The 11,299-nt window shown below is 52.4% G+C and overlaps 1 protein-coding gene across 3 annotated transcripts in view; it reads right to left on the bottom strand.

Annotated features, from left to right (window-relative positions):
* Positions 1-3,334: 3,334 nt before the first annotated feature.
* ralgps2 (Ral GEF with PH domain and SH3 binding motif 2) overlaps positions 3,335-11,299 on the bottom strand; it is a 47,734-nt gene continuing 39,769 nt past the window's right edge. For 2 of the 3 annotated variants that reach the window (XM_066692490.1, XM_066692491.1), the window contains exons 14-21: positions 11,001-11,152; positions 10,719-10,773; positions 9,876-9,953; positions 8,991-9,096; positions 8,782-8,874; positions 8,322-8,427; positions 8,138-8,229; positions 3,335-5,867 (exon numbers count right to left, since the gene is read on the bottom strand). In XM_066692490.1, the coding sequence (XP_066548587.1) occupies positions 5,838-5,867; positions 8,138-8,229; positions 8,322-8,427; positions 8,782-8,874; positions 8,991-9,096; positions 9,876-9,953; positions 10,719-10,773; positions 11,001-11,152 (712 nt within the window). In that variant the 3' untranslated portion in view covers positions 3,335-5,837. The remainder of the gene's footprint in view (positions 5,868-8,137; positions 8,230-8,321; positions 8,428-8,781; positions 8,875-8,990; positions 9,097-9,875; positions 9,954-10,718; positions 10,774-11,000; positions 11,153-11,299) is intronic. The other variant, XM_066692492.1, reaches the window with a different exon arrangement.

The following is an 11,299-nucleotide window of genomic DNA, read 5'->3' as shown; positions in this document are numbered from 1 at the left end:
GAGTGTGTAAGTGTGTGTGATGTATAACTGTGTGCAGGTGTGTGTGTGTGGTGTATAACTGTGTGCAGGTGTGTAAGTGTGTGCGGTGTATAACTGTGCAGGTGTGTAAGTGTGTGCGGTGTATAACTGTGTGAGTGTGTGTGTGCGGTGTATAACTGTGTGGGTGTGTAAGTGTGTGCAGGTGTGTAAGTGTGTGTGGTGTATAACTGTGCGGTGTATAACTGCGGTGTATAACTGTGTGCAGGTGTGTAAGTGTGTGCGGTGTATAACTGTGCAGGTGTGTAAGTGTGTGCAGGTGTGTGGTGTATAACTGCGGTGTATAACTGTGGTGTATAACTGTGTGCAGGTGTGTAAGTGTGTGCGGTGTATAACTGTGTGCAGGTGTGTAAGTGTGTGCGGTGTATAACTGTGTGCAGGTGTGTAAGTGTGTGCGGTGTATAACTGTGTGAGTGTGTGTGTGCGGTGTATAACTGTGTGGGTGTGTAAGTGTGTGCAGGTGTGTAAGTGTGTGTGGTGTATAACTGTGCGGTGTATAACTGCGGTGTATAACTGTGTGCAGGTGTGTAAGTGTGTGCGGTGTATAACTGTGCAGGTGTGTAAGTGTGTGCAGGTGTGTGGTGTATAACTGCGGTGTATAACTGTGGTGTATAACTGTGTGCAGGTGTGTAAGTGTGTGCGGTGTATAACTGTGTGCAGGTGTGTAAGTGTGTGCGGTGTATAACTGTGTGCAGGTGTGTAAGTGTGTGCGGTGTATAACTGTGTGCAGGTGTGTAAGTGTGTGCGGTGTATAACTGTGTGGGTGTGTAAGTGTGTGCGGTGTATAACTGTGTGCGGTGTATAACTGCGGTGTATAACTGTGTGCAGGTGTGTAACTGTGCGGTGTATAACTGTGTGGGTGTGGAAGTGTGTGCGGTGTATAACTGTGTGAGTGTGTAAGTGTGTGCGGTGTATAACTGTGAGTGTGTAAGTGTATAACTGTGAGTGTGTAAGTGTATAACTGTGAGTGTGTAAGTGTGTGCGGTGTATAACTGTGCAGGTGTGTAAGTGTGTGCGGTGTATAACTGTGTGCAGGTGTGTAAGTGTGTGCGGTGTATAACTGTGTGAGTGTAAGTGTATGCGGTGTATAACTGAGTGTGTAAGTGTGTGTGGTGTATAACTGTGTGCAGGTGTGTAAGTGTGTGTGGTGTATAACTGTGTGCAGGTGTGTAAGTGTGTGTGGTGTATAACTGTGTGCAGGTGTGTAACTGTGCGGTGTATAACTGTGAGTGTGTAAGTGTGTGCGGTGTATAACTGTGTGGGTGTGTAAGTGTGTGTGGTGTATAACTGTGTGTGGGTGTGTAAGTGTGTGCGGTGTATAACTGTGCAGGTGTGTAATTGTGTGTGGTGTATAACTGTGAGTGTGTAAGTGTGTGTGATGTATAACTGTGTGCAGGTGTGTGTGTGTGGTGTATAACTGTGTGCAGGTGTGTAAGTGTGTGCGGTGTATAACTGTGTGCAGGTGTGTAAGTGTGTGCGGTGTATAACTGTGTGCAGGTGTGTAAGTGTGTGTGGTGTATAACTGTGCAGGTGTGTAAGTGTGTGCGGTGTATAACTGTGTGCGGTGTATAACTGAGTGTGTGTGTGCGGTGTATAACTGTGTGGGTGTATAACTGTGTGCAGGTGTATAACTGTGTGCAGGTGTGTAAGTGTGTGTGGTGTATAACTGCGGTGTATAACTGTGTGCAGGTGTGTAAGTGTGTGCGGTGTATAACTGTGTGCAGGTGTGTAAGTGTGTGCAGGTGTATAACTGTGTGAGTGTGTATGTGTGCGGTGTATAACTGTGGGTGTGTAAGTGTGTGCAGGTGTATAACTGTGTGCAGGTGTATAACTGTGTGCGGTGTATAACTGTGTGCAGGTGTATAACTGTGTGAGTGTGTATGTGTGCGGTGTATAACTGTGTTGGTGTGGAAGTGTGTGCAGGTGTGTAACTGTGTGAGTGTTTAAGTGTGTGCTGTGTATAACTGTGTGAGTGTGTATGTGTGCGGTGTATAACTGTGTGAGTGTGTAAGTGTGTGCGGTGTATAACTGTGTGCAGGTGTGTAAGTGTGTGTGGTGTATAACTGCAGGTGTGTAAGTGTGTGCGGTGTATAACTGTGTGAGTGTGTAAGTGTGTGCGGTGTATAACTGTGTGAGTGTGTAAGTGTGTGTGGTGTATAACTGTGTGCAGGTGTGTAAGTGTGTGTGGTGTATAACTGCAGGTGTGTAAGTGTGTGCGGTGTATAACTGTGTGAGTGTGTAAGTGTGTGTGGTGTATAACTGTGCGGTGTATAACTGCGGTGTATAACTGTGTGCAGGTGTATAACTGTGCAGGTGTGTAACTGTGTGTGGTGTATAACTGTGTGGGTGTGTAAGTGTGTGCAGGTGTATAACTGTGCAGGTGTGTAAGTGTGTGTGGTGTATAACTGTGCGAGTGTGTGTGTGCGGTGTATAACGGTGTGGGTGTGTAAGTGTGTGCAGGTGTGTAAGTGTGTGTGGTGTTTAACTGTGTGCAGGTGTGTAAGTGTGTGTGGTGTATAACTGCGGTGTATAACTGTGGTGTATAACTGTGTGTGAGTGTGCAGGTGTGTAAGTGTGTGTGGTGTATAACTGTGTGCCGGTGTATAACTGTGTGGGTGTGTAAGTGTGTGCGGTGTATAACTGTGTGAGTGTGTAAGTGTGTGTGATGTATAACTGTGTGCAGGTGTGTGTGTGTGTGGTGTATAACTGCGGTGTATAACTGTGTGAGTGTGTAAGTGTGTGCGGTGTATAACTGTGTGAGTGTGTAAGTGTGTGCGGTGTATAACTGTGTGGGTGTGTAAGTGTGTGCGGTGTATATCTGTGTGCAGGTGTGTAAGTGTGTGTGGTGTATAACTGTGTGCAGGTGTGTAAGTGTGTGTGGTGTATAACTGTGTGCAGGTGTGTAAGTGTGTGCGGTGTATAACTGTGTGAGTGTGTAAGTGTGTGCGGTGTATAACTGTGTGGGTGTGTAAGTGTGGGCAGGTGTGTAAGTGTGTGTGGTGTATAACTGTGTGCGGTGTATAACTGTGTGCAGGTGTGTAAGTGTGTGCGGTGTATAACTGTGTGGGTGTGTAAGTGTGGGCAGGTGTGTAAGTGTGGGCAGGTGTGTAAGTGTGTGTGGTGTATAACTGTGTGCGGTGTATAACTGTGTGTGAGTGTGCAGGTGTGTAAGTGTGTGGGTGTGTAAGTGTGGGCAGGTGTGTAAGTGTGTGTGGTGTATAACTGTGTGTGAGTGCATAAGTATGTGTGTGATGAGGCTGTGGTACTCAGAGCAGCACAGATCAACAACAGGGAGCCATTAACAATTCAAGTAGTTTTATTTCAGTAGGAAAGGTTATAGTTAAGTCAGTACCTAAAGTGTTCCAACACTAGGTTTGTGCAAACACACAGTAAAACCTCACACACTTGTGTACACACGCGTGCGCACGCACACACACACACACACACACACACACACACAGACACGCACTCCTGTACTGTCATCTCACTCACAGTTTCCAATTTGTGTTTAAAAAATTAAAAACAAACAATGCAACAACAACGTCAAAACCACAAAAAAGAACAATCCTATTTATAAAAAAACAAACCCGGAACAGCCCAGAGGCACGTCTCTCAGGTCAGAGGTCATAGTGCCGGGCTGGCGCCTAACTGGGATGGGGGGGGGGTATCACCGGTGGAGTCCAGGAACGCCAGAACCGTCGGCAGATCATACGACACCTGGACATACCAGCTCTCACACGGCAGGGAGATCCATTCTGGAGATCCACTGGACACGCGACCCAGTGGGCGGAGTCTGAGCTCACGGATCTGGACCGGAGCCACCGCTCCCGGGTCATCGATGCTCCTTCCAAAGCTAGTGGTTGTTACGAGTCTCTGCTCCGGCCTGTCCGGTGCTGCTGCTCCGTGTCTGATGGGATTGTAATACTGCCAAACCCACACAGCAGGCGGAGCGACGGCACAACCGCGGTGCCGGTCTGAGGGCTGCAGGCACCGGGCCCCTCTAAAATTGTTCATAAAGGGCCTGTTTTGCTCTTTTTTTAACACAAACAAAAGAAAACCGATCTAATAATCACAGAATTGTTAGGATAACGTCCGCCCCCCCGGCCCCCCGTCAGACTCCAGCCACGCTGACCCGCAGGTTTTGAAAAAGCATCAACAGTTATACACATTAAAATTAAGCCCACAGGACCAGACCGCCCCCTCATGCCCCAGGCTCGGGTGCCAGAACCGTGCGCTCGTTACAGCCGAGTTACAATATTAATTGACTGTGTGCGCAGGCCCAGGGGGGGTCAGGCCACTCTCTCTCTCCTTCTTCCCCCTCTTCACTCCAGATCCCCTCCCAGCCTCTGCCGCACAACTGGACAGTCCGGATCGCAGGGCCCCACAGTGGACCGTAAACCATCAGATATACGTGTGTGTGTGTGTGGGTAAGTGTAAATACACAAACACACGCATATACAGAATAAATCAACGACAAGAACAACATGAATAGAATAAAGGGACAGCACACTCAGAAGTCAAACCCACACGTGTGAAATCAGTGTAACAGGCAGTTAGTGACCGAGTCGAGTGCGGGACAGTCGCACAGTAATACTGAGTCCAGACACCCACACCACACACAACACTGCTGGACTGGAGGGGTGCTCCGTCCGTCTGCGTGTGTCACGCTGTACTGAAGGCGCTCTCTCGCTCCCTCTCCACACAGAGACAGGTCTGCGCTCGCTCGCTCGGGTGCTTGTCTGTCTTGTTGTGTAGCTGGGTTGTTGTCCTGGGCGTCTTTCCTGCGCCTCTCAGGCCTGAATGAAGCAGCTTTTCTCTTTTCCCGGAATAAAGAATTCTTCGGTTTCGGAAAAAAAGCCCCGACCTCAAGCCTCAAGCCGACCTGCTCTCTTCACCTGTCTGGGGCCACACAGGGCCACACAGGGCCCCTCCACAGCGCCCTCCCCGTCCCAGGCCAGCCTCACCGTGGCAGGAAACGCAAACATTTAACAGGGAAACAAGAAAAACAGGACTGACGGCCGCGTCTGTCCAGGGGGGGGGAGCTCGGTGACGCAGGGCCTGACAGAGACCTCAGTGTGCTGGACACGACGCCCTGACCACGGCAGGGCTGCACACTGTCCGTCTGCTGAAGCTGCGCTGATGCTGGTCGAGTGTGCAGTCCCGCTCTCTCTCCTCTCTCTGCTCTACCCCACCCCAGCAGTGTGGTGGTCTTTCTGACTGTGTGCCACACCCGCCTCACCCCCCCATGCGAGACCCGGATTTAAAACCTAAAATCACATTAAAACAAACACTGCACCCCCCCCCTCCAAGCACAATGGTGAGCGGCTCCACCCCCCCCATCAGGCGGCAGTGACACCACACGGGAGACAAGGCCCTCAGAAACACCAGAGACGAGACCATGGAGGGGCCAGACCCCACCCCACAAAGAACCCCCCCCCCCCGACCAACGAAAAGGAACGAACAAAGTTAAAAACCTGTATAAAACGCCACCGGGAGAGAAGTGTGAGAGGCCGGGCCCACGACAGCAGCAAACCACAGCCCCAGCTCCACACAGGACCTCGAGCCCCTCGCTCTGCTGCGCCCGTGGGGCGGTGGGTCCTGCAGTGTGGGTGGACCGGCGCGGGGCAGGGTGGCTCTCAGTGTGGCGCTGGGTTAGTGATTGTCGTCTGCTGTCTGCTCCATGCTCCGGTCCTCTTCCTCTTCTTCCTCCTCCTCCTCTCTCCGGTGGCTCAGCTCGGCGCAGCAGGTGAATCGTGGTCCTCCTTCTCCCTCTCGCTCTCCCCCTCTCTCTCTCTCCACAGTTAATCAAAAGACATCAGGTTCGCTGGCACCTGCACAGAGGAGAAGTGCAGGTGTCAGGGGGGTCTATAACAGTCTATACTGCAGTGAGGGGGTCTATAGGACAGCGTCTATACTGCAGTGAGGGGGTTTATAGGACAGCGTCTATACTGCAGCGAGGGGGTCTATAACAGCGTCTATACTGCAGCGAGGGGGTCTATAGCACAGCGTCTATACTGCAGTAAGGGGGTCTATAACAGTCTATACTGCAGTGAGGGGGTCTATAACAGTCTATACTGCAGCGAGGGGGTCTATAACACAGCGTCTATACTGCAGCGAGGGGGTCTATAACAGTCTACTGCAGTGAGGGGGTCTATAACAGTCTATACTGCAGTGAGGGGGTTTATAGGACAGCGTCTATACTGCAGTGAGGGGGTCTATAACAGTCTATACTGCAGTGAGGGGGTCTATAACAGTCTATACTGCAGTGAGGGGGTCTATAACAGTCTATACTGCAGCGAGGGGGTCTATAGGACAGCGTCTATACTGTAGTGAGGGGGTCTATAACAGTCTATACTGCAGCGAGGGGGTCTATAACAGTCTATACTGCAGTGAGGGGGTCTATAACACAGCGTCTATACTGCAGTGAGGGGGTCTATAACAGTCTATACTGCAGTGAGGGAGTCTATAGGACAGCGTCTATACTGCAGAGGGGGTCTATAACAGTCTATACTGCAGTGAGGGGGTCTATAGGACAGCGTCTATACTGCAGTGAGGGGGTCTATAACAGTCTATACTGCAGTGAGGGAGTCTATAGGACAGCGTCTATACTGCAGCGAAGGGGTCTATAACAGTCTATACTGCAGTGAGGGGGTCTATAACAGTCTATACTGCAGTGAGGGGGTCTATAGGACAGTGTCTATACTGCAGTGAGGGGGTTTATAGGACAGCGTCTATACTGCAGTGAGGGGGTCTATAACAGTCTATACTGCAGTGAGGGGGTTTATAGGACAGCGTCTATACTGCAGTGAGGGGGTCTATAACAGTCAATACTGCAGCGAGGGGGTCTATAGGACAGCGTCTATACTGTAGTGAGGGGGTCTATAGGACAGCGTCTATACTGCAGTGAGGGGGTCTATAACAGTCTATACTGCAGTGAGGGGGGTCTATAACAGTCTATACTGCAGTGAGGGGGGTCTATAACAGTCTATACTGCAGCGAGGGGGTCTATAGGACAGCGTCTATACTGCAGTGAGCGGGTCTATAACAGCACAGTGAGGGAGTCTATAGCACAGTGTCTATACTGCAGCGAGAGGGTCTAACAGGACAGTATGGGGGTCTATAACAATATACTGCAGCGAGGGGGTCTATAACAGTCTATACTGCAGCGAGGGGGTCTATAACACAGCGTCTATACTGCAGCGAGGGGGTCTATAACAGTCTATACTGCAGTGAGGGGGTCTATAGGACAGCGTCTATACTGCAGTGAGGGGGTCTATAACAGTCTATACTGCAGTGAAGGGGTCTATAACAGTCTATACTGCAGCGAGGGGGTCTATAACACAGCGTCTATACTGCAGTGAGGGGGTTTATAGGACAGCGTCTATACTGCAGTGAGGGGGTCTATAACAGTCTATACTGCAGTGAGGGGGTCTATAACAGTCTATACTGCAGAGGGGGTCTATAGGACAGCGTCTATACTGCAGCGAGGGGGTCTATAACAGTCTATACTGCAGCGAAGGGGTCTATAACAGTCTATACTGCAGTGAGGGGGTCTATAGCACAGCATCTATACTGCAGTGAGGGGGTTTATAGGACAGCGTCTATACTGCAGTGAGGGGGTCTATAACAGTCTATACTGCAGCGAGGGGGTCTATAGGACAGCGTCTATACTGCAGTGAGGGGGTCTATAACAGTCTATACTGCAGTGAGGGGGTCTATAACAGTCTATACTGCAGTGAGGGGGTCTATAGCACAGTGTCTATAGTGCAGCAAGGGGGTCTATAGCACAGCGTCTATACTGCAGCGAGGGGGTCTATAGGACAGTGTCTATACTGCAGTGACGGGGTCTATAACAGTCTATACTGCAGTGAAGGGGTCTATAACAGTCTATACTGCAGTGAGGGGGTCTATAACAGTCTATACTGCAGCGAGGGGGTCTATAGGACAGCGTCTATACTGCAGTGAGCGGGTCTATAACAGCACAGTGAGGGAGTCTATAGCACAGTGTCTATACTGCAGCGAGAGGGTCTAACAGGACAGTGTGGGGGTCTATAACAATATACTGCAGCGAGGGGGTCTATAGCACAGCGGGGGTCCTGACCTGCGGTCTGTTGCTCTGGCAAGCGCTGCTCAGGTGTTTTAGCCACGTCTCCGCGTGTTTGCTGCTGCCCGCCTGGTACTTGTACGAGTTTCCTGCAGCGGCACAGAGACACAAACACGCATCAGTGAGACGCTCTCCTGTGCGGCGCAGTGCTGCAGCGACACCCCCTCTCTCACTCGCTCACCGTGCTCGGAGTCGGTCAGCAGGAAGACGTCTTGATGATGGGGGTCGTCGGCCATTATGGCCATCCAGCCAACCACTGAGTAGCTCTTACTGGCGGAAGATTTGAACTGGGAGAGAGAGGAAGAGAGAGGGATAAATACCACTACAGAAAGTACATAAAATTATAACGTGTGTGTGCTTTGCGCTCTAGAACCCAGCCTGCACTTCCTCTTCAACTAATAAATTGTGTGTCTGGGGCGGCAGCAGAGAGCGAGAGAGCGAGAGATCGAGAGAGCGAGAGAGAGCGAGTTCTTAATGTTATTGTATATAATTTCAATGTACCCAATTGCTTTGGCAATACTTGTGTGTAAACATATCATGCCAATGAAGCTTGTTTTGAATTTGAGAGAGAGAACGAGAGAGAGAGCGAGAGAGACAGGACCGCACTGGGGACAGAGAGGGGCTGTTGGAGGGACACTCACATGCTTCCTCTCCGTGGCCTTCAGAGACTTGGCTGGGTAGTAGAAGAGGTCCGTCCCACACAGAGCCACCCAGTACTTGGTCCAAGACGCCATCTGACAGGAGAGAGCAGGACAGACTCTCAAGACAACACAGTCAAGCACAGAGACGCACAGTCACACACACTCACACAGTCAAGCACACACACCCCCTCCCTGGTCCCCGGTCTCACCGTGGGCTTCTTCCCCTCCTTCATCAGTGTCTTGCGGCGCAGCACGCCCTGCACCGTCACCGTGCCGGGGTACAGGTGCACCGCCAGCTCCTCCGACTCCGCTGAGCTGCGGAACACAGGCTGGTCAGGGGGGCGCCATGACACGCACACGCACAAGCACACGCTGCCCTGCACTCGATCGACTGACCGGACCCGTCCGTGCGGTGCCGACTGTCACACGGCCCCGAGCACACACTGCCCCCCCCAACACTCACCTTCTAACCCGGTTACTGTCTTCTCTCCCTAAAGCTGTCCATACAGAAGCCCCACCCCAGAGCGCACACACACTCCTGCCTCCCAACGCCGAGCCTGCCACACAGCACCCACCGTCGGCTGGCTCGGGCCTGGGAGTCAGTGTGTGTGTGTGTGTGTGCGTGAGTGTCTGTTGCTGCCACAAGTCTGCCTGTCGCTCTCGGCTCTGGCCTCGTTTCTCTTGCTCTCTACACTCAAACCTTCATTAAAAAAACTAAAAAACACACAAAGAAACCACACAGAGCAGAACAGATCACAGCAGCACCCCCAGTGTCCCCGGCCCCTAGAAGACCCCACAGCCGCAGCAGAGGACGTGTCAGTGTCCCCTACTGTCCCACAAGACAGGAGCGGCCCCCACACAGGCCAGTGTGGAGGGAGAGGGAGTGAGAGAGAGAGAGAGAGAGGGGGGTGGGGAGGAAGGCATTGGCAGGCCTGACACTATGAGCAGGAAATGCTACCCCAGAGGTCAGAGGTCAGAGTCACACAGGAAAGCACAGCAGAGCCCGTCACCCGACCACAGCCCAGGACACACCGGAGCCGCCCCCCGGGAGGGAAGGAGGGGCAGGGGGCGAGGGGAGGGGGAGGTGGGCATACCTGTTGGGCTTCACGGTTCCTCGGTGGGGAATGCGGCCCACCCTGGTTACGGGCCCCAGGGAGTGATAGAAACGGCTCCTGTTGAATTTCAGGATATTTGGGTTTTGTTTTTGTAGGGAATAAAGACATGCGTGCCAAGCTGCAACCCTGCCCCGCTGCGCTGCCCGGCCTTGGCCCGGGCCTGGACTGGGGTACAGGGCCGCCCGGCTCTCGGGGCCACTTCCTCCCTGCAGACAGACCCCTACAACTACGGTGCAACTCTCATGTCTAACAGAAGTTTATTAATCCTTCAAAAAAAGGGCAGAACGGATCTGAGAACCTTGACGTCACAGCAGAGTCGTGTGCCCTTCGCTACTGGAGGTTTTCCTTTAGCGATACAGGATCTGACAGTAACAGGCGGCACAGGGGGCACAGAAACACAACCACGTATACAAACAGGACGGGTCAGATTCATGCTGTTTCTCACTGGGGCTGTTACACATACTTAAAGAGTAAAAACATCATCACATTTCAGGTAAACATCGCTTATCGCAGGATTTGCATGGACAGTTCACTGCAGTGGCGGGGTGCGGTGCTCTCCGCAGACCCACTAGCGGCAGTGTCCGCGGGGATGCAGGCGAGGACAGGGGCTCTGGGCCATGCAGGGTGGGCATTGAGCATGGCACACCCTGCCATGCCACGCCACAGCCAGTCAACACGTGCCAGGGGGAGCTGAGTGAGGTAGGATGTGCGCACGTGTTTGTAGGAGACAGTGCGTTGCTGTGTGCCTGCAAGATTATGTGCGTGCGTGCGTGCGTGCGCCTGCGTGTGCCTGCAAGAGTGCGTGCGTGCACATCATCTTACCTCTCGAACGCCGGCCAGGACATCTCCTCGCTCAGCTCCGAGCCCTCACTGCTCCCTGCAGAGAGACCAGAGTCCACAGCTCAGCCTCAGACACTCAGTATCACCTCCATTCACACTGCACACTCACTGACTGAGGGTGAATCCAGTGAAACGGGCTAAAGGACGGGAGCACAACCTGCTGACTCAGACACGCGTGACAGACAGCACGAGGAGTCGCCTGCTGATCTGACAACACTGCACACGTGGCTGAGGCCGGGGTCGGGGGTGGGGCTCCAGTCTTACCCAGCGAGATGCCGCTGGACAGTGTGGAGCTCTCGGCCTGGCCACGCGAGGGGGTGTGGCTCTCCAGCACACTGTCGTCCAGCAGGTGCCTCGAACCCACGTTCGGGAAGGTAGCGCTCTTAAACTCCGCCGTGTTCATCTTGTGGATGAAACTGAGCAAGAGGGAGAGAGAGAGAGGGAGATGGAGAGAGGGGAGAAAGAAAAGCAAGATCAATAAATATATGTTCACTGTCAATCGTTCAACCCTCAGCGATGCTTTATACAGACGTCTGGAGCCCCTCCCATCACACGGCACGAGA

Source organism: Amia ocellicauda, chromosome 19 (assembly GCF_036373705.1).
Source record: "Amia ocellicauda isolate fAmiCal2 chromosome 19, fAmiCal2.hap1, whole genome shotgun sequence".
Lineage (NCBI taxonomy): Eukaryota > Metazoa > Chordata > Actinopteri > Amiiformes > Amiidae > Amia > Amia ocellicauda.
This window is presented reverse-complemented; position numbering and strand designations above follow the sequence as displayed.